Here is a 22,866-nt window from a genome sequence, read left to right as displayed (position 1 = left end):
TCCCAAATTCTGTAGGAGAGAAAGAGGGCTATGTGCATCGCAGAATTTTTTTTTTGCTCTAAGCCACACCTTTTGCCCCACTCCCACACAGTATAATTTCCCCTCACATTGGGGCTTATTTACTAAGGGTCCGCGGACGAACTTTCGCCGGATTTTCCGACGTTTTCAGGCTGGAACAGGTATTAAACAGAGGATTGTGTCGCACGCGATCGGATTTTGGTGCAGCTGCGCTGCTTTCATGTGACAGAAATCGGGGGACGGGCCTCCAGACGATCCGACGGATTCGGACTGAGCGCGGCATTTAACTTTCAAATTGTGTCGCAAGACAATGCATTTACATGCACCAGGAAGAAGAAGGTGAACTCCGGTACCTGAGCGGGGAAGCGACACATGCAGGATATCGGGCACAGGATCTTAGTGACTCCCCGCACAGCACATTATACACGGACAATGCACTTACATGCACCAGGAAGAAGAAGGTGAACTCCGGGGACCTGAGCGGGGAAGCGACACATGCAGGATATCGGGCGCAAGATCTTAGTGACTCCCGCACAGCGCATTATACACGGACAATGCACTTACATGCACCAGGAAGAAGAAGGTGAACTCCACGGACCTGAGCGGGGAAGTGACACATGCAGGATATCAGGCGCATGATCTTAGTGACTCCCCGCACAGCGCATTATACACGGACAATGCACTTACATGCACCAGGAAGAAGGTGAACTCCGGGGACCTGAGCGGGGAAGCGACACATGCAGGATATCGGGTGCACGATCTTAGTGACTCCCCGCGCAGCACATTATACACGGACAATGCACTTACATGCACCAAAAAGAAGAAGGTGAACTCCGGGTACCTGAGCGGGGAAGCGACACATGCAGGGTATCGGGTGCACGATCTTAGTGACTCCCCACACAGCGCACATTATACACGGACAATGCACTTACATGCACCGGGAAGAAGAAGGTGAACTCCGGGACCTTAGCAGGAAGCCACAAATGCAGGATATCGGGCGCACAATCTTAGTGACTCCCCGCACAGCGCATTATACACAGACAATGTACTTACATGCACCAGGAAAAAGAAGGTGAACTCCGGGGACCTGAGCGGGGAAGCGACACATGCAGGATATCGGGCGCACGATCTTAGTGACTCCCCGCACAGCGCATTATACACGGACAATGCACTTACATGCACCGGGAAGAAGAAGGTGAACTCCGGGGACCTGAGCGGGGAAGCGACACATGCAGGATATCGGGCGCACGATCTTAGTGAATCGCTGCACAGTGCATTATACACGGACAATGCACTTACATGCACCAGGAAGAAGAAGGTGAACTCCGGGGACCTGAGCGGGGAAGCGACACATGCAGGATATCGGGCGCACGATCTTAGTGAATCGCTGCACAGTGCATGATCGTCGGAAAATGCACTGTGAACTCCTCCGGACGGGTAAGTAAATGTGCCCCATTGTGTCCCCCCAGCACCCTGTCACATTGTAGCTACTCTTGTCCTCATATTTAAGCCATATCATGCCCCCAGCAGCTCCATCTCAAATTATTCCCTCAAGCAGCCCCCCCCCCTCTTATTTTGGCACCCCAGAAGTTCCCCCTTTTATTCTAACCCCCAAGCAGCCTCCGTCATATTGTGTCTCATAGGAGCTCTCCATCTTATTTCCAGAAAATTCCCCCTTTTATTGTGGTCTCCTTTATTGTACCCACGCCCCAACTGCCCTCCATCTTATTGTACCCACTCCCAGCAGCTCCACCTTTATTTTGGCCCCCCCATCATTCTCCTCTTATTTTGGCCCCAGCATCTCCCACTCTTATTGTGCCCCCAAGCAGCTTTCCCTCTTATAGTGCACCCCCACAGCAGCTCCCCCTCTTATAGTGCACTGAGCAGCTCCCCTTGTTATTGTGCCCCCACATTAAAATAATACAAATATACTCACCTCTCCCCGTCCCCCGCAGCAGGTCCTCTCTCCTCTCCTCCATTTGAAGCCAACAAATGACATCATCACATCGCACCTACCAGCTCAGATATGCACAGCGGAAATCGGGGCACAGAGATCCCTGGAACCAGCTCTGCCGGTGTGTCTGAAGGATACCGTCAGAGTAGATATTCCGGCACATACCGGACTGCGAGTGAGACCCTCAAAAAAACGTGACTGTCCCACTGGATCCGGGACAGTTGGGAGGTTTGCAGTCCAGAGGATGTTCCATAAAAAATCTTATCTATTAAATTTGCCAATATTATTTTAATACTCTGTGTGAACCAATGTGTTAAAAAGTTGAGCCAATTGTGTCCAACTCAGAAACATTAATGGATTCCTCATAGACTATATTTTGAGGATCCATAAAAACCGGACGCCAGACTGATGCAAAAGTGGTCATTGCAGAATGGAAGAAGACATATTCTGCATGTTGAAAATCTAGCCTGGTTCTGGAGGAGCAAAACCTTGTGACCCTGGCCCGGTGAAAGTGAAATATCCCATCATTTGTACCATGGTACCATAGATATCACCACAGAACATCAATGATGCAAGGAATTGTTGGCTGTGGCTAAAACAATGGGGGGCCTAAAAGCATAGAACTGGGGAACCAAGAATAAAAAGTAAGCGGGGACTATCTTCATGGGTCTGGAAGTGAAATGCCTAATGCATCATGAGAGTCCAGCAGCTGCAGTCAGACAGAGCTGTCAGGGAAAGGGTTAAGCCCCGGCAGAATGTGTGCCGTGTTTCGTAAGTCTTTGGTTAATCTTGGTATAGAAGCTCGCTGCGAGCACTGACACAGTTACACAGTTCCTCTTTGTCACACTTCATAACAGTAAAGACACTCCCCTGTCAGAGATTGTCCCATCCCTCACTATTCTATGCAATGACTCTGGGGGTCCGAAGCTCAGGAACTCTAAGCAAAGACACTTAAGAAGACCCCCCCAAGGAGTGACCCCCACCGTTCTTCCATTCAACCTTTCTGCAACATGAATCGTAAGGACAGTAAAAGGTGAGGACCTCTTTCCATTGATGGTGGAACTCTATGACTTGTGAGCTCCAAGTCTTGGATCTTCTAGGAGATCCTACACGTTGATGACTGAGATTCTTTGGCGCTTTTGTGTGGTAGCTGATACATAGAACTTCGGATTTATATATATATATAGTAACAACCCCACCAGACCCGACATCAGTTCCTGAGTTAGTCTGATTTCTGCTTTTTTAATGGTGCACAGTATATTAGATGATTGATTCTGAAAGGAAGGGCAGATGTCGGAGCCATTGTAAGAACCTGCAAGCTTAGAGATGTGAGTGTTTGAGTTGTGACTGGGAGTAATGGAAAGATAAAGTATCTAGGAGATCTTAGACCAAAACTTGGGATTGTCTATGTAAGATTCTTGGGATGGTCTATTTAGGAGAACTTCTGGCTATTGGTCCTTTATCAGTAAAAACTATAAATTGAGACTATGGATGGATCTTATATAAGGTCCACCACCAGGGTCGGACTGGCCCACCAGAGTACCAGAGGATCCTCCGGTGGGCCCTCACTCAACCCAATACTGAACCCCAGAGGTCTGTCAGAAAACAACACAATTTAGAGGCTGCTAGAGTCTATTTCCTGGGGGATAATGAAGTGTGGGCCCTCAGATAGATTTTCTCTGGTGGGCCTAAGGAAGCCCAGTCCGACACTGTCCACCACTCTCCCCATGAGTCTGATATGTAATATGGCATATTTTAGAACAGGTCATGAGTTTTCTAAATTACTATATGAATCCAAAAGAATAACACTCTTGTGTGCTATTGGTCTACAGTAGTATCTTATAGGTTCATAGGCACTTTGTACAACTTGGATCCATCATGGATTCTAATGGAGGAGACTACATTAAGATCTCAACTATAACTCTGCACACAGCACAGATGTCTATTCATTCATAAAAGTTATTGATAAGATATTGGTGATCAAACCACAGTAAGTGCCTGATGGAGCCAAGCAGTAAGGGGCCTACTGCAAAGTGAGAAGATCCTGATAGGACTGTCTTCTTCTGGACCTGCTGGAGCCAAATATGATATGATGGCTCCGTAAGCATGGATCTGATAGGGTTGTCTTCTCATAGACCTCTTTAGACCTGTAGCTGGTACTGTTATTGTGTCAGAACCTGGAACCATCAGAAGAATCCTCTGGTGGTCCCAGCTGGACATGTTTGAGTGCTTGCAGCTTTGTATCACTGACCGCCTGCCCTCAGGTTTCTCACCAGAACCAGTTTGGCTATATTATATAGCAGTGATGGCGAACCTTTGGCACCGGTGCCAGAGGTGGCACTCAGAGCCCTTTCTGTGGGCACTCAGGCCATCAGCCCAGGACTGAGTTCACCAAACAGGACCAAATCCATTAAATCGTCCTGCATTCCTAGCCAACTTACTGTATGAGATGCTGCGCTCGGCACTATTTTACAGCAACACTTCATTGGCTGTTTGGAACTGCATGAAAATTGAGAAGGTGTTGAAAGAACTGCATTATCTTTGGAGGTTCTCACTGTGGACCCACCATTCTTCCTAAACAAAGAGACCCCGGAGAGAAGCTACAATGATAGTCTGAATTTGCCCACCTTCTTTCAACTGTATTGGTGGCCTCAGGCGGCCGATACAATTAAAGAAGTGGAAGAACAGGAAGCAATAAGTTACTGCTTAAAATAAGTGGGTTTTGGTTGTAGTTTGGGCACTCGGTCTATAAAAGGTTCGCCATCACTGGTATATAGTGTAGTTGGTATAGTGGAGGAGCTCATATTTTCCCACACATGGCAGGTGCTTGCTGTGTTATGTGTGTCAGCACCAATCATGGACGCTAACCACTTGGATGCCACAATCAATGGCGACCACAGCATCTAAGCTGTTGTGGTGAATGGTAACGGTCATTTTGGACCAGATCACTGCCTTCCAGGGTGGTTCAAAAGTTCCAAAAGATTCCAAAAGTTACCAGTATTGGTATATGGAGATATCAAGGAAAATACAATAAAGAAAAATACAATTCTACTTTATGGTGAATTCAGGAAAAATTTTAAAACCAAAAAATGGCAAAAATGTTCCAATTCCGCCCCTTCTGATTTTTTTTTTCCAGCTTCCACATTGCGTAGCCTATTAAATTGGACCATAATTAAGTCAATTTTAACAAAAACAACTACAGAAAAGAGAAACTATTTATGAAATGTGGCTTTGGATAGGTGGGAAGTAAAAAAAAAAAACGGAAGCACAAAAATGAGATGAATTTGTCACAAAATCCAAAAAGTTAAGGTTATGACTTGTGTTATTTTCACAGGAAGTCTCGCCTGGAGCTCAATTGTCAAACTGTTAATAGTAATGGAGTCACCATCACTGTTAAGAGTCGGCATAGTCACAGTCGGAGGAGGAGAAGGATGACTTGTCCAAGTCCTGCCGAGATTAACAAAGCTTTGGCTTCCGTCACACTGGAACAACTGGGAAAGAGCTGCAGTCTGGAAGAACTGATGGAGAAATGCATCCAATCGTTTGGTAAGTAGCTAAAAACCCACCTCGCCGAGACGGTTCATACTGGACTGCCAAGGGCCTATTTCTCAGCTTCTTGTTGAGGATGGAGAGGCTCTCTCTGTGGAGGCAATTAGATCCGCTATTGATGTCCCTGATAGGGAAGTCTATGGTTGCCTACAGCTACGGCACGCTTTCTTGGCTCAGTTCCCTCCGGTAGAGGCAGCTTTCTCCTCTTTCCCTCTTATTGGGGTCCTAGAGGTCAGGTGTCTGTTATCTACACCCACCTCCTTTCTAAACAGTTGGGGGGGTCGCCCTCTGCCAGTCAGAGCCCAATGGGAGGCTCTCATTCCCTCACTATCGGATGAAGACTGGGGGGCGGCCCAGGAGTCTCCCACCTCGGTATCACAGGCAGCCAATAATTCAATTGTTTATCATCCATCAATGCTGTATAACTCCGGTCAGATTGTTCCGTATTCATAGATTGTCTGATTGTAGAGGCCACAGATGTCATGTGGACGGGGCAGATTTCATCCACCTAATATGGGCTTGCGATTACATAGCCGGATTCTGGAGAGAAGTAGTTTATCTGCTGTCTCATATCCTGAATAAACTGGTACCTACCTTGCCGGCCCTTTGCCTATTGGGAATTACCCCGGGAGGATGACTGGTCCCATTATGAAACTATTTTTCTGAAGGAAGCTCTGTTTTTGGCCCGTAAGGCCATTGCTATATACTGGATGGCTGATCGCTCTCCTACTGTCTCCCACCGGAAGAAATTGGTTAATTTTACTTTACCATATGAGAATATAGTCTACAAATACCGGGGCTGCCTGGAGCTCTTCCCCAGATACCCTATTTAATGTCCGTAGTCTCAGAGAGTCTCTCATCCCTTTTCAATGAGTGTACAGGCCGATACCCAACTTACAGATGACCCCTAGTTACAGACAGACCCCTCTGCCCACTGTGACCTCTGGTGACCTCTCTGGATGTTACTATAGTCCCACACTGCAATGATCAGCTGTAAGGTGTCTGTAATGAAGCTTTATTGATAATCCTTGGTCCCATTACAGCAAAAAATTTTGAAACTCCAATTGTCACTGGGGCCAAAAGAATTTTTTGTCTGGATCTACAATTATAAAGTATACAGTTTCGACTTACATACAAATTCAACTTAAGAACAAAGCTATGGAACCCATATTTTACGTAACCCGGGGACTCCCTGTACTATGATTCTTAGAACAGTATAATGGTAACTGAGTGACAGACGCCCTCCAATACCCCTCTGCACATTGCCAACAGGAGGGATTTCTCAATTTACAGGGGAAAGACGGCTTAGTGCCTAACCCTAGTGGCTACTTTTACTTAAATTGTATTGCTCGCCCGACACCACTCGACTGGGATGTTATTGTTTTATCTATAAGATGGGACGGGGGTTTTATGGTTGTCGCTTCTATGCAGACTTCTCCATGAATGGCAAATGATTATGTTATGACGTACGTTGTTATTTCTGATGGACCTCCTTGTTTTATGATGCTGTTCTGTTTCATTCATGTGTCAATAAAGCAATTATAAAAAAAAAAAACACCCAGCTAGTTGGTTTATTGGGAAGAAATTCATCGATTTACAGGTATTTTTTTTGGGTGGCAGAACAATCAACAATCATAGGCCAAAAATTGTTGAAGACCACATAAGATGCCTTCCAATCGGTAGTTCATCTAACATAGCATGTGTGTAATAGTTAAAGGAGAATAAGTTGTCACCAGGAGACCCATTTTTAGCCCTCCCCCAGTCCCCACAGAGCATAGTACATACACTGCCAAAGAGTTTTTGTATTAAAAATTGGTTTTACAGAAAAAAAGATTTGTTATATTGTAGCTTTCATTAGCATCTGCTGTGTGACTTGGCAGTTGCCAAATGGGAGGGGCTGGAAAGGAGCAGTTCCCCCCCACCACCCTTGAGAAACAGCTTCTCCATGTGACCTTTTCAAATATATGAAAACACTCATCACTTGGCTTAGCGACGCCCCCTGCTCCTCTACAGCCAATCCCGAGTTAGGGGAGTTATTCATATATTTGAAAAGGTCACATGTTTCCCAAGGGTGGGGAGGAACCACTCCTTTCCAGCCCCTCCCAATTGGCAACTGCCTAGTCACACAGCACATGCTAATGAAAGGTACAATATAACAGATCTTTTTTTCTGTAAAACCAATTTCTATGCAAAAACCCTTTGTCAGTGTATGTACTATGCTCTGTGGGGACTGGGGGAGTGCTAAAAATGGGTCTCCTGGTGACAGGTTCCCTTTAAGCACTCAATTCAGACAGGGTACAAAGGACGCCCTTTTTAGTGGTTATGGGACATCCCGTTTCTGGGACCCCTTTGAGACCCTTTGAACCATATTTGGTGTATTAGTGAGAACAGACCTTTCTAATTGTGTTCACATTATTGTTCCTTGTATAATTGGTTTGACCAGATGTGGATGGAAAGCTCTGGAAGAATGAAGACACCATTCATATGATCCTGGTCATGCACAGCTGGGTGGTGCCATCTGCCGAATTTGCACGGAAGCTTCTTCAACTATATCCTTTCCTGTCTTGTGATACAGCCTAAAATCTATCCCTCTCAGTAAGTCACTATTTACCGTATGTTTGGATCCTTAACCACCAACCACTTACAGGGAAGCTGCCCAAAACCACAGGAAGATGCAGATCTGCCATTTCCTCAGGCGAGTATTATCTTCTTGTCTGACGTCAACTTTGTACAATCCCAAAAATGTCCTTCAACAAGAGTTGGCGTAAGATGAAAGCCATAAATGTGGTTCTTTTCATGTTCTTGACTGAGTAATAACTTATTTCCAGGTTCTGGGCGAATCAATACCCGGAAGTGTTCCGTCTGGACAATGAACTAGAAGAGCTGATGGGTGATTTTTGGGAAGTTGTGAAGGACAGGAGAAGGTCAAGTGATCACCGACAAAGTATCGACAGCACATGCATGTAAGTACTTATTTTGGAAAAGAAAAATGTTGAAGATTTTGGGGGTCATTTACTAAGGGCCCGATTCACGTTTTCCTGACGTGTTACCCGAATATTTCTGATTTGCGACGATTTTCCCTGTATTGCCCCGGGATTTTGGCGCACGCGATCGGATTGTGGCGCATCGGCGCTGGCATGCACGCAACGGAAATCGGGGGCGTGGCCGAACGAAAACCCGACGGATTCGGAAAAACCGGCGCATTTTTAAAAAAAAGTGTTGCGGGGCTCGTGCTTACCTTCACTCGGTCCGGCTTGGTGAAGATCAGTGCATTCCGGGGAACTTCAGCGCAGCAGCGCCACCTGGTGGACGTCGGAGGAACTGCCTTAATGAATCCCGGCTGGACCCGAATCCACCACAGAGAACACGCCGCTGGATCGCGAATGGACCGGGTAAGTAAATCTGCCCCTTTGAGTCTCCCACACTATGACAGTGTGACCTTAGGATCTCCTTAGACTCTACTAATAGGTGCCCCCCCCCCCCCACCCACCTTAGTAGGGATTGTATCAGCAAAGAGGGTGTAAGGCAATAGACAAATGAACACAAATTAACCACAGGGTTCAACACACTGAAAATATCTGACTGACTTCTTTGGGAGAATGTTGTGGGCATGCTCTGTGACCTGTGCAGAGGTCATGAAACGAGGGTGACTGAACTGTGTCCCTCACCTACTGCAAACGTTGGATCCTATAATAGAAGTGTTAACTATTATAGCAATCCTGCCTTTGGTCAAAGTAGGATGACAACTAAGTGATCTCTAAAGAACAGGAAGTATAAAACTCTTTTGGATGTTTGATTGTTTTGAGTCGTTCAGGACTGGAAACACCAAAACTCGCTGAAAAATGAAATATAAAGATCTACCAAAGTGTCAGGTGTGGGTGGTGGTTAATAAGAAGTATGGAACAAGGATGTTGAGAAGACCATCACATCCTACTAGATTTATGGATCAAAATAGGTTTACAGAATTAACTGAAATATATATGATAGGACAGTGACCTCCGATTCCCTTCATGACCTTCTGAGATGATGACTTCCAGGGTGAGCAGGGGTTAAACTCTTGTAGGATTCTGGTCCATCAGCATCTCTTTGAGAAGGTCCTCTCCTGCCTCCAATATTGTTGATTGAAGATAATGGGGCACATTTACTTACCCGTCCCGATCCCCGGTGTGTGTTGCCCGACAAGGATTCGGGTCTGCCGCGATTCACTAAGATCGTGCGCCTGATATCCTGCATGTGTCGCTTCCCCGCTCAGGTCCCCGGAGTTCACCTTCTTCTTCCTGGTGCATGTAAGTGCATTGTCCGTGTATAATGCGCTGTGCGGGGAGTCACTAAGATCGTGCGCCCGATATCCTGCATGTGTCACTTCCCCGCTCAGGTCCCCGGGGTTCACCTTCTTCTTCCTGGTGCATGTAAGTGCATTGTCCGTATATAATGCACTGTGCGGGGAGTCACTAAGATCGTGCCCCCAATATCCTGCATGTGTCACTTCCCCGCTCAGGTCCCTGGAGTTCACCTTCTTCTTCCTGGTGCATGTAAGTGCATTGTCCGTGTATAATGCGCTGTGCGGGGAGTCACTAAGATTGTGCTCCCGATATCCTGCATGTGTCGCTTCCCCGCTCAGGTCCCCGGAGTTCACCTTCTTCTTCCTGGTGCATGTAAGTGCATTGTCCGTGTATAATGCGCTGTGCGGGGAGTCACTAAGATCGTGCGCCCGATATCCTGCATGTGTCGCTTCCCCGCTCAGGTCCCCGGAGTTCACCTTCTTCTTCCTGGTGCATGTAAGTGCATTGTCCGTGTATAATGCGCTGTGCGGGGAGTCACTAAGATTGTGCTCCCGATATCCTGCATGTGTCGCTTCCCCGCTCAGGTCCCCGGAGTTCACCTTCTTCTTCCTGGTGCATGTAAGTGCATTGTCCGTGTATAATGCGCTGTGCGGGGAGTCACTAAGATTGTGCTCCCGATATCCTGCATGTGTCGCTTCCCCGCTCAGGTCCCCGGAGTTCACCATCTTCTTCCTGGTGCATGTAAGTGCATTGTCCGTGTATAATGCGCTGTGCGGGGAGTCACTAAGATTGTGCTCCCGATATCCTGCATGTGTCACTTCCCCGCTCAGATCCCCGGAGTTCACCTTCTTCTTCCCGTGCAAGCCAGTGCCGATGCCCCACAATCCGATGGCGTGCGCCAAAAACCCGGGGCAATTCTGGGCAAATCGGAAAAATTTGGGAAATCCGTCTGATGGACCCTTAGTAAATGAGCCCCAATGTTTTAAAAAAAGAGGAAAATGACTTTTATGGAATCTTCTCTTTTTGTCTATGACAGCTCAGACCAAGAAATCACAAAGCCGTATCCGGAGTCTCCCAGCTTCAACAAAAAGAGGAAAGTTTCGCTTCTCTTTGATCACCTGGAGCCGTCAGAACTGGCGGATCATCTCAGCTACCTGGAGTTTAAATGTTTCTGCAGGATCTCGGTAAACACCTTGAATGGCCAAAATCTTCTACCTGGTTGCCCAGATAGTACAAGACCTTCAAGCAGGCAGGATATTTACCCAGATATTGCATGACATTGCATATTTCATTTAACCCTATATGTGAGGACAATTCTATTATCCATGTGTCTGGAGAAGTCTAGATTCTCCTACCATATTTGATTTTGAATTTGGGAAGAAATGAACATAGTGGGGTTATTTATCATTGGTTTTCTTGGGCTTTTTTTTGGCTTGAAATAGTCTCAAAGTAGTCAAATTGAGGGTTTTTGAGACTTTTCACTGCTAAAAAGTCTCACAGGACTATATATACCTATACACGTATAAGATAGGGTCCATAGGTTTGTTCTTAAGTTGAATTTGTATGTCAGTCGAAACTGTATATTTTATAATTGTAGTTCTTTGCAATTTTTTTTTTTGTCCCAGTGACAATTGGAGTTTCAAAATTTTTTGCTGTAATTGGACCAAGGATTATCCATAAAGCTTCATTACAGACACCTTACAGCTGATCAGTGCAGCCTGGGACTATAGTAACATCCAGAGAGGTCACAGGGGGCAGAGGGGTCCCTCTGTAACTAGGGGTCACCTGTAAGTCGGGTGTCCTTAAGTAGGGGACCAACTGTACTGCTTGTGCAACACCAGATTCATGACTAGAGACTTTTGCAAAAAGTCTCATATAAAGTCTCATATTGACTCCAGCCCCTGCTGCTGTATGTGCTGAGACTTTTTATGCATTTTGAGACTTTTGGGGGACTTTTTGAAAAAAAAAATCCCAGACAAAAAATAGACCATTAGAACATTTATTAAAAGGCCAAAGCCACTATTAATAAATATGATGGGCAGCAGAGCTCCAAAAATAGATACAGAACTGTCCCAAGGATCTAATGATAAATAACCCCCAGTACATTTCATTGTTTGTTGAAATTCACCTTCGCAGTAGCTTTTTACTTCTCACAAGCTGAGCATGCGTGTACATCGAGTCAGGATGCAGAACCGGACATATATGTATATGATCGACTTGAATTGATGTGGCATGGTCCTCAGCTCCCTCTTTACTCACCATGGTTTCTTCTTCAGCATTTAGACTACCGGAACTACACTCTACAAAGTTCTTTAAGGGAGATTCCTAGATTGGAGAGATCAGTCAACTTGTGCAACAGTATTTCTCAATGGGTTCAGCTCATGATTCTCAACCGTCCTACTCCACAGCAGAGGGCAGAGGTGTTTACCAAGTTCATCCAGGTGACACAGGTGAGAACAGAGGGTACTGGACATCAGTAGGGGCTTCCTCCAAAACATTCCCAAACTATGGGCTCTACATCAGCATCAATGAATTGTACACTCATTGGGGCAGATTTACTTACCCGGTACATTCGCGATCCAGCGGCGCGTTCTCTGCGCCGGATTCGGGTCCGGCCGGGATTTATTAAGGCTGAAACGCATCGGAACGCGCTCATGTTTCATCGGCCTATTCCTAGTGAAGGTAAGTGCAAGCTCCGCGACACATTTTTTGTTTTAAATGCGGCCGTTTTTTCCGAATCCGTCGGTTTTTCGTTCAGCCACGCCCCCCGATTTCCATCGCGTGCATGCCAGCAAATCGAAAATTTTCGGGTAACACGTCGGGAAAACGCGAATCGGGCCCTTAGTAAATGACCCCCAATGATCATTCTACTTCAAGTCCAGATAGTCTTCTGCCAAACGTCCTACCAACACTGGTGGAACATTAACCCATCATAGATCCCCTCTAACAGTGATGGCAAACCTTTTAGACACCGAGTGCCCAAACCACAACCAAAACCCACAAAAAATGCCAATGCGACAATTTAAGCAGTAACTTATTACTATCTGCTCTGTCACAGGTTTAAATTGTATAGGCACCCGAGGACACCAATACAGTAGAAAGAAGGAGAAGAAGTTTGGTTATCATTGTAGCTTCCTTCTAGGGTCCTGGGCTGCCTGGGACTGCAAGAGGCCTTGAGTCCTGTTTGGCAAACTCTACCCTGGAGTGATGGCACAGGTGCCCATATAGAGGGCTCTGAGTGCCACCTCTGGCACCCGTGCCATAGGTTCGCCACCACTGCCCTATAACCTACTAAAACATGCGGGTGGTTGTCTGTCCGTTCTCTTTTTATAGGTTGATATCATATGGATGATTTTCCAAAATGTGCAAAGTTTTGTGGTTTTGCTTCTTTAAGGACGCTGTTACCTTACATCACATAGTCATCACTTCTTGGCCACATCCCTTCCACTTGCCGTAGAGTACTTACAATGTTTTATATTTTGATGGTACTAATCATCAAAAAGTGCAGAGTTTGAGAATTTGTTGTGGATTCTTTAGTCTTTTTTTTGCTTAGGATCAATTCCCCTCTCCAGCCAATCCACAACATAATACAGATCAATCCTCTTGTCAGTAATACTTAATTCTCTAGGGCGGCTCAGTGGGCAGCACTTCTGCCTTGCAGCGCTGGGGACCTGGGTTCAAGTCCCAGGGTCAACATCTGCAAAGAGTTTGTATGTTCTCTCCGTGTTTGTGTGGGTTTCCTCCGGGTCCTCCGGTTTCCTCCCACACTCCAAAACATACTGGTAGGTTGATTAGATTGTGAGCCCCATTGGGGACAGGGACTGATTTGACATGCTTTGTGCAGCGCTGCGTAATCTGTGTGCGCTATATAAATAAAGAATTATTATTATTATTAATTCTCTGTTTTGTAGAAACTCCGCAAACTACAGAACTTCAACACCCTCATGGCGGTCATCGGAGGATTATGTCACAGCGCTATCTCCAGGCTGAAAGAGACCCATAGTTACCTGTCCCACGATGTGTTAAAAGTGAGTGTGAAAAATAATACAGTGATTGTAAAGGGAACTGACGTTGGATTATCTGCCAAGGTTTCCTCCAGTCCTGCATCATGTCCTAGATCTGTCAGATGTCCTACCAACACTGATGGAACGTCGTCAGTCCATTATAGATCCCCTATATCCCACGAAAACAAGCAATTGGTGGTTTGTTCCTTCCCTTTTCTATAGGTTTTCTATAGGATTTCCCAAGATACGCTGTTTCCTTGTATCACTTAGTCTTTGTAATGCTGCGGCACAAGGCTAGAAATTCAACAATATGTTGACCCTGCTTGGCAACATCCCTTCCACTTGTGTTTACGATGATATAGATTGTACATTTTGCTGTCACAAGATGACACCTTTGTTAGGGGCAAAGATTGGGTAACAAAGTTTGTCTTTGTGTGGACTTTGTTAAGGTACAGTACCCAATACTGACACAACTACATGTACAGCGCTGTGTAGTGGTACAAGCTGATCTGATCATCAGCGGTGCCAGGTGTCAGTATATAGATATATAGTATATATATAAAGCTTTCTATGGATTAGTACAATAGACCTGAACTCTCTGTGTAGCCCATACAGGACCTACTATGGTATCACCCATGTGTCATGATTTGGAGGGATGCATCCTTTCGAGTGGTCTTCATTGTGTCTCAAAATTTGTCCCAAATCTGCTTTTAAAAAGTCATTTAGGCGCACGTTCATTCAAGTCTCCTGGTGGCGCAAGACAGGCTTGGGGATGTGGTTGTGACTTATCGGTGACTCTTTTGACTAAAAAGTTGCAAACTCACTCTTGGGGGGTACTTTCACAAATTTTAGGTGCATATAAGGATGTACATTCTCTATTCTTTGTAGTGTGGCAGGTTGTGTGGCCAGGCCCCCTGACACTGCGGGCCCTGTAGCAGCTGCTATGGCTGCTACCCCTGTAGATACCCCCCTACTGTCCTGGCTGTGTGGATTGCTTGAGGTTTGCCTTGGGCTTTAAAAGAAATCTACCATTTATCTTTATCCATTGTGAACCAAACGTACTTTGAGAATGCTGTAGCTACACTGATGCAGAAACATATCTTGTTTTATACCTGAAACGAGTGGTTTTGCTCAAAAAACAATTATAAAATTCAGGACTTTGGGAAAGCTGGGTGCAGACTGGCTGCCCTAAAAGAGCTGCTTGAACTGTCCAGACAGGACTAATCAACCTGAGCTGGATGACACATGCACAGGAGCTGGGGGATGATGCAGCGATTGATTACTTCTGCCTGTCAGGGACAACACAGTGATGACGTATTCACGGCTTATACTGGGCAGGACAAGGTTGGAGCAGAACATAATTAGGGTGATGAGAGCGCCAGGGCAGCCACAGGAGCGACAGAGGCTTATTATCATAATTTGATCATTGTTTTTTGAGCAACACCACTCAGTTTAGTGATTAAACAAGATAAATTTCTGCATCAGTGTCGCTACAGCTTTCTGGATATGTTTGTTTCATAGTGTATGAAATCAAATGGCATGATTTCCTTTAACTCTATCTGCATCCAGAATAACTGTGCCCAATGCGGTGGTGATGCAGGGAGCCATCAGCTCCCCTCTCCACCATTTGTGCAAGGAGTGATGTAATGACATCATCACGCCTGCCGGCTTCAGAGCCGCGCACAGAAGAGGCAGGGAGGACAGAAGAGGTTAGGAAGGTAAGGATGCCTGGCCCCAACTTTGTATTGACAGGGCCAATGGTTTCTGAGGTAATTAACATCTTTTACACCAAAAAACCGGCATGAATAATGAAGAAGATCTACGACGGCCCCCCTACTCACATAGATGGGCGAATGGTTTGCAGAGTATAATATAATTTATGATCAAGTGTGCACCTACTTACAAATAATGCACCAGCACCGGGGGCATCAAAGCCGAAAAGCAAAATGCCGGTCTTGATACACGTTCCCCTTGATCTTAACACCTGAGGTGATAAAATAAAACCACTTACATCAAGATGTCTAAACCACTCCGAGATCTGACCTCCAAAATGCACCTAAAGGGCTCCAAGGACAACCCGAAAAGTGGAGCTGTGGCCTTGTCTGACGATAAATGTGCCCCATAGCTTTTCCCTTGTCCTCTCCTACATACAGGACCCACTGAAGAAAGCGTTAGAGTTAGTAAAAATAAAAACCTGCAGGTCTGATATGTGTCAGGACAAGAGGGTGAGTCAGGGAGCCGACAACGTCGCTCGTGTCTCATTCTAAGAAACTTACCACAACTTTTTCACCACAAGAACACAAGTAGGTGATTTCTTCAACAGTTTCTGGTTGGTTTAACCCTTCGTTCAGGTGATTTGAACTTCGGAAAAGTTAAAAACAATTGCAGGCTAGTATTTAAGGAAACCTTATTTACTCCTAATAACAAAATGTAGGGTCAATGTCAATGTGCAAAGATCCAGCACCGGGAATAAAGTCGTGTAAATGGGTTGGGTTGAGTACACCTCCGTAGGTGGTTTGTGGGGGTGTTAGAACATAATGGGGCACATTTACTTACCTGTCCACATCGCGATCCCCAATCCGGAATGTCCAATGATCATGGATTGTGCCACGATTCACTCAGATCGTGCGGCCGAAATTCTGCATGTGTCGCATCCCCGCTCAGGTCCCCGGAGTTCACCTTCTTCTTCCCGGTGCATGTAAGTGCATTGTCCCTGTATAATACGCTGTGCGGGGAGTCACTAAGATCGTGCGCCCGATATCCTGCATGTGTCGCTTCCCCGCTCAGGTCCCCGGGGTTCACCTTCTTCTTCCCGGTGCATGTAAGTGCATTGTCCGTGTATAATGCGATGTGCGGGGAGTCACTAAGATTGTGCGCCTGATATCCTGCATGTGTCGCTTCCCCGCTCAGGTCCCTGGAGTTCACCTTCTTCTTCCTGGTGCATGTAAGTGCATTGTCCGTGTATAATGCGCTGTGCGAGGAGTCACTAAGATCCTGCACCCGATATCCTGCATGTGTCTCTTCCCTGCTCAGGTCCCCGGAGTTCACCTTCTTCTTCCTGGTGCATGTAAGTGCATTGTCCGTGTATAATGTGCTGTGCGGGGAGTCACTGAGATTGTGCGCCCGATATCCTGCATGTGTCGCTTCCCCGCTCAGGTCCCCGGAGTTCACCTTCTTCTTCCTGGTGCATGTGAGTGCATTGTCTTGCGACACAATTTAAATTTTAAATCCCGCGCTCAGTCCGAATCAGTCGGATTATCCGACGGCCCACACCCCCATTTCTGTTGCATGAAAGCCGGCGCCGATGCACCAAAATCCGATCACATGCTCCAAATCCCCTGCTAAATGCGGCGCAAAACGGAAATCGACGGAATATCCGACGATAGTGCGGTCCGCGGACCTTAGTAAACGAGCCCCAATGATCTCAAAAAGAAGTTGGAGTTACATCAGGTTCTTCTTAAAAAATGAGAGCTTCTTAAAATATATATGATATTTGGCTTTATTCCATACTTGACAATTAGGGAAATAACAGACAAGTAAAAAAAATTAATTTATCAGACGTTCACGATGGGGTTCGGGGTTTGAGTCCGGCCGGACATATAAAGGCAGTCACGCGTTTGCCAATTGGGGGTTCAAATCACTAGGACCCTTTAACAACTGGGAATGTGGTTGTGCCTAAAGAGAAGTAACTATGATTAGAGGGTTGGATTGGCCAATACTTGTAGGCCCCAAACTAACAAGCCATGGCTATGATTGGCCAATGGGTTTTGCCCAATCCGGCAATATGTCCACACCGCACATCCGAATCTGAATCCTGAATGCAAATGGAGGGTCCGCTCATCTGTAGTTAGAACATAGGTGTATGGTTACCCAACCCTAGTGCTAGAGAGGGGAACTAGAAATAAAGTCACACGGGTCATAAAGATAACAAGTTATGTGAGAAAGGGAGCAGTTCGGAGCAAGGTGAAGGTATGTCCAGTGATGGAGGTATCACGAGAGGAGTCCTGAAGATGAAAAATGTACTGTAAGGTGTGAGGGTCCTACTTGTAGATCATTGAGTGTCCGGAGATGAGGAAGGTGGTAGAGGGACCTCAGCCTATGAAATGTATGCATTTGTTTTTTTTCTTAGAGTTCTGTATGACATATCTACTACATGTAAACATTGGGGGTCCAAATCACTAGGACCCTTTAACAACCGGGAATGTCCTATGTCCTAACCTTGTTCCTAAAGATAAAGTGACTATGAATTGGTGGTTGGATTGGCCAATACTTGTAGGCCCCACACTAATAAGCCCATGAGGTTCCTTCATTTGGAGGCTACAAAGGAGGGTTTCCATGGTTAATAATGGAGGTTGAATCCCCTGAATCATATAATTGTAAGGGCACATGGAGCCCCATTGTGACAATTCATATATATATATATATATATATATATATATATATACAGTCACCGAGAAGTGTCTTCTTTGAGAATGAGGACTGTAGTGGTTATGCTGCAAAAATATGCAGGAAAACCTCATTAATGTTTAGTAGACATATTGGGGGACATTTACTATGGCGTTTCCGCCAGTTTTGTGGCGCTCTCACCACATGTTCTGCTCTCAGACCTATTTATTAGCTGGCGGCGCCAGAAAAAATTACTTTTTCCGTCTGCAGGGACTGTTGGACACATTTCTGGAGCTCGGGACAGATTTTGGTCCCAGGGACAGAAAATGGTCTCGGCGCCAGAAATGTCTCTGCACAGCTCTACAATATTACATGTGTGTCTTCTTTCCCAGAGCAGGTCGGTAACAAAGCCAATACAGACACCGACACTTTAAGTAAATGTCCCCCATTATGCTTTTTTACAGAGTAGAGACGAGCAAATTGAAGTGGATGAAGTGACCTTCTTTATTAATTGTTATCATACAATTATATATAATATCAATCTTTTACATATAACACACAAAGTGGGATAAAACCGATTCATCACAAAACTGAAATTGTAACAAACTTTTTCCCAAAATGGCGGGCAATTGGATACATGGCTCCGTAGCTATTGTCTTCTGTGTGGAGGCAATGTGACTACTAGATATCGTGTGAGGGCACTGTGACAGTTGGCTACTGTGTGGAAACACTGTGACTCATGGCTACCGTGTGGGAGCACTGTAACTACTGGCTATTGTTTGGAGGCATTGTGACTCGTGGCTACCGTGTGGGGGCACTGTGACTACTGGCTATTGTTTGGAGGTATTGTGACTACTGGCTATTGTGTGAGGGCACTGTGACTACTGGCTATTGTGTGGGGGCACTGTGACTGTTGGCTACCATGTGAGGGCACTGTGACTGTTGGCTACCATGTGAGGGCACTGTGACTGTTGGCTACCATGTGAGGGCACTGTGACTACCGGCTATTGTGTGGGGGCACTGTGACTGTTGGCTACCATGTGAGGGCACTGTGACTGTTGGCTACCATGTGAGGGCACTGTGACTGTTGGCTACTGTGTGGGGGCACTGTGACTGTTGGCTACCATGTGAGGGCACTGTGACTACTGGCTATTGTGTGAGGGCACTGTGACTACTGGCTATTGTGTGGGGGCACTGTGACTGTTGGCTACCATGTGAGGGCACTGTGACTGTTGGCTACCATGTGAGGGCACTGTGACTGTTGGCTACCATGTGAGGGCACTGTGACTACCGGCTATTGTGTGGGGGCACTGTGACTGTTGGCTACCATGTGAGGGCACTGTGACTGTTGGCTACTGTGTGGGGGCACTGTGACTGTTGGCTACCATGTGAGGGCACTGTGACTACTGGCTATTGTGTGGGGGCACTGTGACTGTTGGCTACCATGTGAGGGCACTGTGACTACTGGCTATTGTTTGGAGGCACTATGACTACTCGCTATTGTGTGGGGGAACTGTGACTGTTGGCTTCCATGTGAGGGCACTGTGACTGTTGGTTACTGTGTGGGGGCACTGTGACTGTTGGCTACCATGTGAGGGCGCTGTGGCGCTGTGACTGTTGGCTACTGTGTGGGGGCACTGTGACTGTTGGCTACCATGTGAAGGCACTGTGACTACCGGCTATTGTGTGGGGGCACTGTGACTGTTGGCTACCATGTGAGGGCACTGTGACTGTTGGCTACTGTGTGGGGGCACTGTGACTGTTGGCTGCCGTGTGGGAGCACTGTGACTGTTGGCTACCATTTGAGGGCACTGTGACTGTTGGCTACCATGTGAGGGCACTGTGACTGTTGGCTACCGTGTGGGAGCACTGTGACTGTTGGCTAATGTGTTGGGGCACTGTGACTACTGGTGGATGTTTAGGGCGCTATGTAGGATACTGTGTGGGTTACCATTCCACAAAAAGCATGCTGCTTTTAATGTTTCAGGATGAATTGCTTTGAATCAGATCTAATTTTATCTTTTGAGTTTTTTAAGCATATATTAGGAGTGGATGTAAGAAATGGTGCTGACATACTGTTTGCCCTTTATATGTTCTGACTCTTTGTGACCTACGCCTTGTTTCGGCCTCAAAACGGACATCAAACAACCTAAATGTGTGTTTTTTTGTCTCAAAGTTATAATTGGAGGACAGACTGCTATTTCACAAGAGTTAAAGCAGAAGTTCAGGCCTGGCCTTACTTCCTACTTGCTTATTTTTCCTCATAGAAGCATCAAATTTTACAGTTATAAAAACATCTTAAAGGGGATTACTCCATAACGATTGGGCAAATAAAGACAAACCTCCTTGAGGTAACTGCTCGAATTTTCAGTGAAAAGTGGACTTCAAAGTTGACCGGTCATGTATCATGCATAATATATGGTGGTGGTAAAAATCTGACCTGGATAAGCTGGATCTTCTCAAATAATGTAGTATTTTTGGAATTTTTTGTGTTTCTGTTACGGGTCACGTTGGCATTAATGCTTCATTTGTTGTCTCTCTTCTCGTAGGCCCTCAGCGAGATGACAGAACTCCTATCATCAAGCAGTAACTACAGTACATATCGAAGGGTATATAACGAATGCGGGGGGTTCAAAATTCCCATTCTTGGGGTGCACCTAAAGGACCTGGTTTCACTTAACGAGGCCCTGCCCGATTATTTGGACAATGGGAAAATAAATGTTAGTAAACTACAAAGTCTCTATCAACATATCCTGGAATTACGGCAGCTGCAGAAAGCCAACCCACCATTCAAAGCCAACAATGATCTGATTCTTCTGCTGACCGTAAGTCATTTTCAGGTTGGATGCCACTCTGTGGGGGTCATTTACTAAGGGCCGGATTCGCATTTTCACAACGTGTTACCCGAATATTTCCGATTTGCGCTGATTTCCCCTGAATTGCCCCAGGATTTTGGCGCATGCGATCGGATTGTGGCGCATCGGCGCTGGCATGCACGCGACGGAAATTGGGGGACGTGGCCGAACGAAAACCTGACGGATTCGGAAAAACCGCTGCATTTAAAACAAAAAATGTGTTGCGGAGCTTGCACTTACCTTCACTCAGCCCGGCTCCGTGTATTCCAGTGCGTACCAATGCTCTTCAGCGCAGCAGCGCCACCTGGTGGACATCGGAGGAAGTATCTTAATAAATCCCGACCGGACCCGAATCCACCGCAGTGAACGCGCCGCTGGATCGCGAATGGACCGGGTAAGTAATTCTTACGACCAGAAAACAAGACATAGCTATAAAGCTTTTGAGGGTATCTAAAATAGATATGTTCATTGAGTAATTATGAGAAGCTATGAATGTACATCTTGAGTACAATTGCTCGAGTCGGAGATTGCATATTGGTGGTTGTTCAAAGTGTTATGGAAATACAGTCAACCGTAGAAGATATTGGCAACATTGAAGATAACATCAAAAGTGATTGATATATTACTGTAGACCAGTGATGGTGAACCTTTTAGAGAATGAGCGCCCAAACTACAAGCAAGACCCACTTATTTATTGCAAAGTGCCAAAACAGCAATTTAAGTAGTAAGTTATTAGTACTAGAGATGAGCGGACCCGACGTTCCTGTTCGGGCTTGGCCACCCGACCCGGATTTATTGCCGGATTGGTTGCCGTACCTGAAATCCATCAAATTCAGGCTCCGAACAAATAGCCATTGGAGTTCCCTGGCCAATCATATCTGAAGCTAGGAGCGTCAATTTGCCAGATTGGCTGTTCGGCCACTACTCCGGCAAAATGTCAAGGTCAGGCAGCCAAACATGTGCCCTGCAAAGGAACGTGGGATCGCTCATTTCCAATTGCTCCCTGTATTGCCACAAATTTATATCGTATTGGCCTCTTGAGGACAACAATACAGTTGAAAGATAAAGGGCAAATTTGGACTATTGTTGTAGTTTCTCTTCAGACAGCAGGAGCTCCAAATATAATCCAGTCTTTCCACATGTTCTCACTCTTCCTGCAGTCACGAATGTGATTCTTTAATATGCCTATGAGGGTATATCTTGAGTTTCGTGAAACTGAAAAGATTCTTCAAGTCCTGTCTGGTGAACTCTGTCCAGGGTCGGTGGCTTGAGTGCCCATAGAGAGGGTTTCGAGTGCCACCTCTGGCACCTGTGCCATAGGTTCGCCATCGCTGCTGTAGACTATGGCCAACTGGATTGTGGAAGCCATCGACAGATTGTATACGGACACAGTTTTTGGGGTGGTAACAAACTGGATGAAATATTCTAAACCAGGCTTGGCCAAAGACCACATTAAGAAATTAGACCAACTCTCGTAGGAATAACATCAAGTTGTCAGATATGGGCGATTGTTAACAATATGGAGGTCAGACCAAAGACTCATAGAGAACACATTCTCCGTATATGCAAGAACATGTCCTTTGATTTCAGGTAGAAAATAACATTCGTGGTCACTTTAGTGTCTTCATCTATAATATTCCCTTAAAGGTGGATAAATGATAGCTCGCTGGTGCTTGGCTGATGGTCAAGGTTTTTGTGGTTTTGGTAGACAGTGCTGTCTCCATTATGGAGATTAGAATCAATAATTAGTAGAAGATTAGGGTTGGCCGGAAGGCAGTCACACTAGAAAAATGTTGCCTAAATCTGCCAATGGAATT

At 45.9% G+C, this 22,866-nt stretch overlaps 1 protein-coding gene across 1 annotated transcript in view; it reads left to right on the top strand.

Moving 5' to 3' along the window:
- Nucleotides 1-2,827: 2,827 nt before the first annotated feature.
- The window catches only part of RASGRP4 (RAS guanyl releasing protein 4), a 36,567-nt gene continuing 16,528 nt past the window's right edge, over nt 2,828-22,866 (top strand). The window contains exons 1-9 of the mRNA XM_072124040.1: nt 2,828-3,005; nt 5,307-5,518; nt 7,965-8,070; nt 8,163-8,216; nt 8,350-8,484; nt 10,841-10,988; nt 12,081-12,254; nt 13,716-13,832; nt 20,744-21,019. Of these exons, the coding sequence (XP_071980141.1) occupies nt 2,983-3,005; nt 5,307-5,518; nt 7,965-8,070; nt 8,163-8,216; nt 8,350-8,484; nt 10,841-10,988; nt 12,081-12,254; nt 13,716-13,832; nt 20,744-21,019 (1,245 nt within the window). The 5' untranslated portion in view covers nt 2,828-2,982. The remainder of the gene's footprint in view (nt 3,006-5,306; nt 5,519-7,964; nt 8,071-8,162; nt 8,217-8,349; nt 8,485-10,840; nt 10,989-12,080; nt 12,255-13,715; nt 13,833-20,743; nt 21,020-22,866) is intronic.

This window comes from Engystomops pustulosus, chromosome 9 (assembly GCF_040894005.1).
Source record: "Engystomops pustulosus chromosome 9, aEngPut4.maternal, whole genome shotgun sequence".
In the NCBI taxonomy this organism is placed as follows: domain Eukaryota; kingdom Metazoa; phylum Chordata; class Amphibia; order Anura; family Leptodactylidae; genus Engystomops; species Engystomops pustulosus.
Note: the sequence above shows the minus strand (reverse complement) of the source record. Positions and strands in the feature narration are given on the sequence as shown.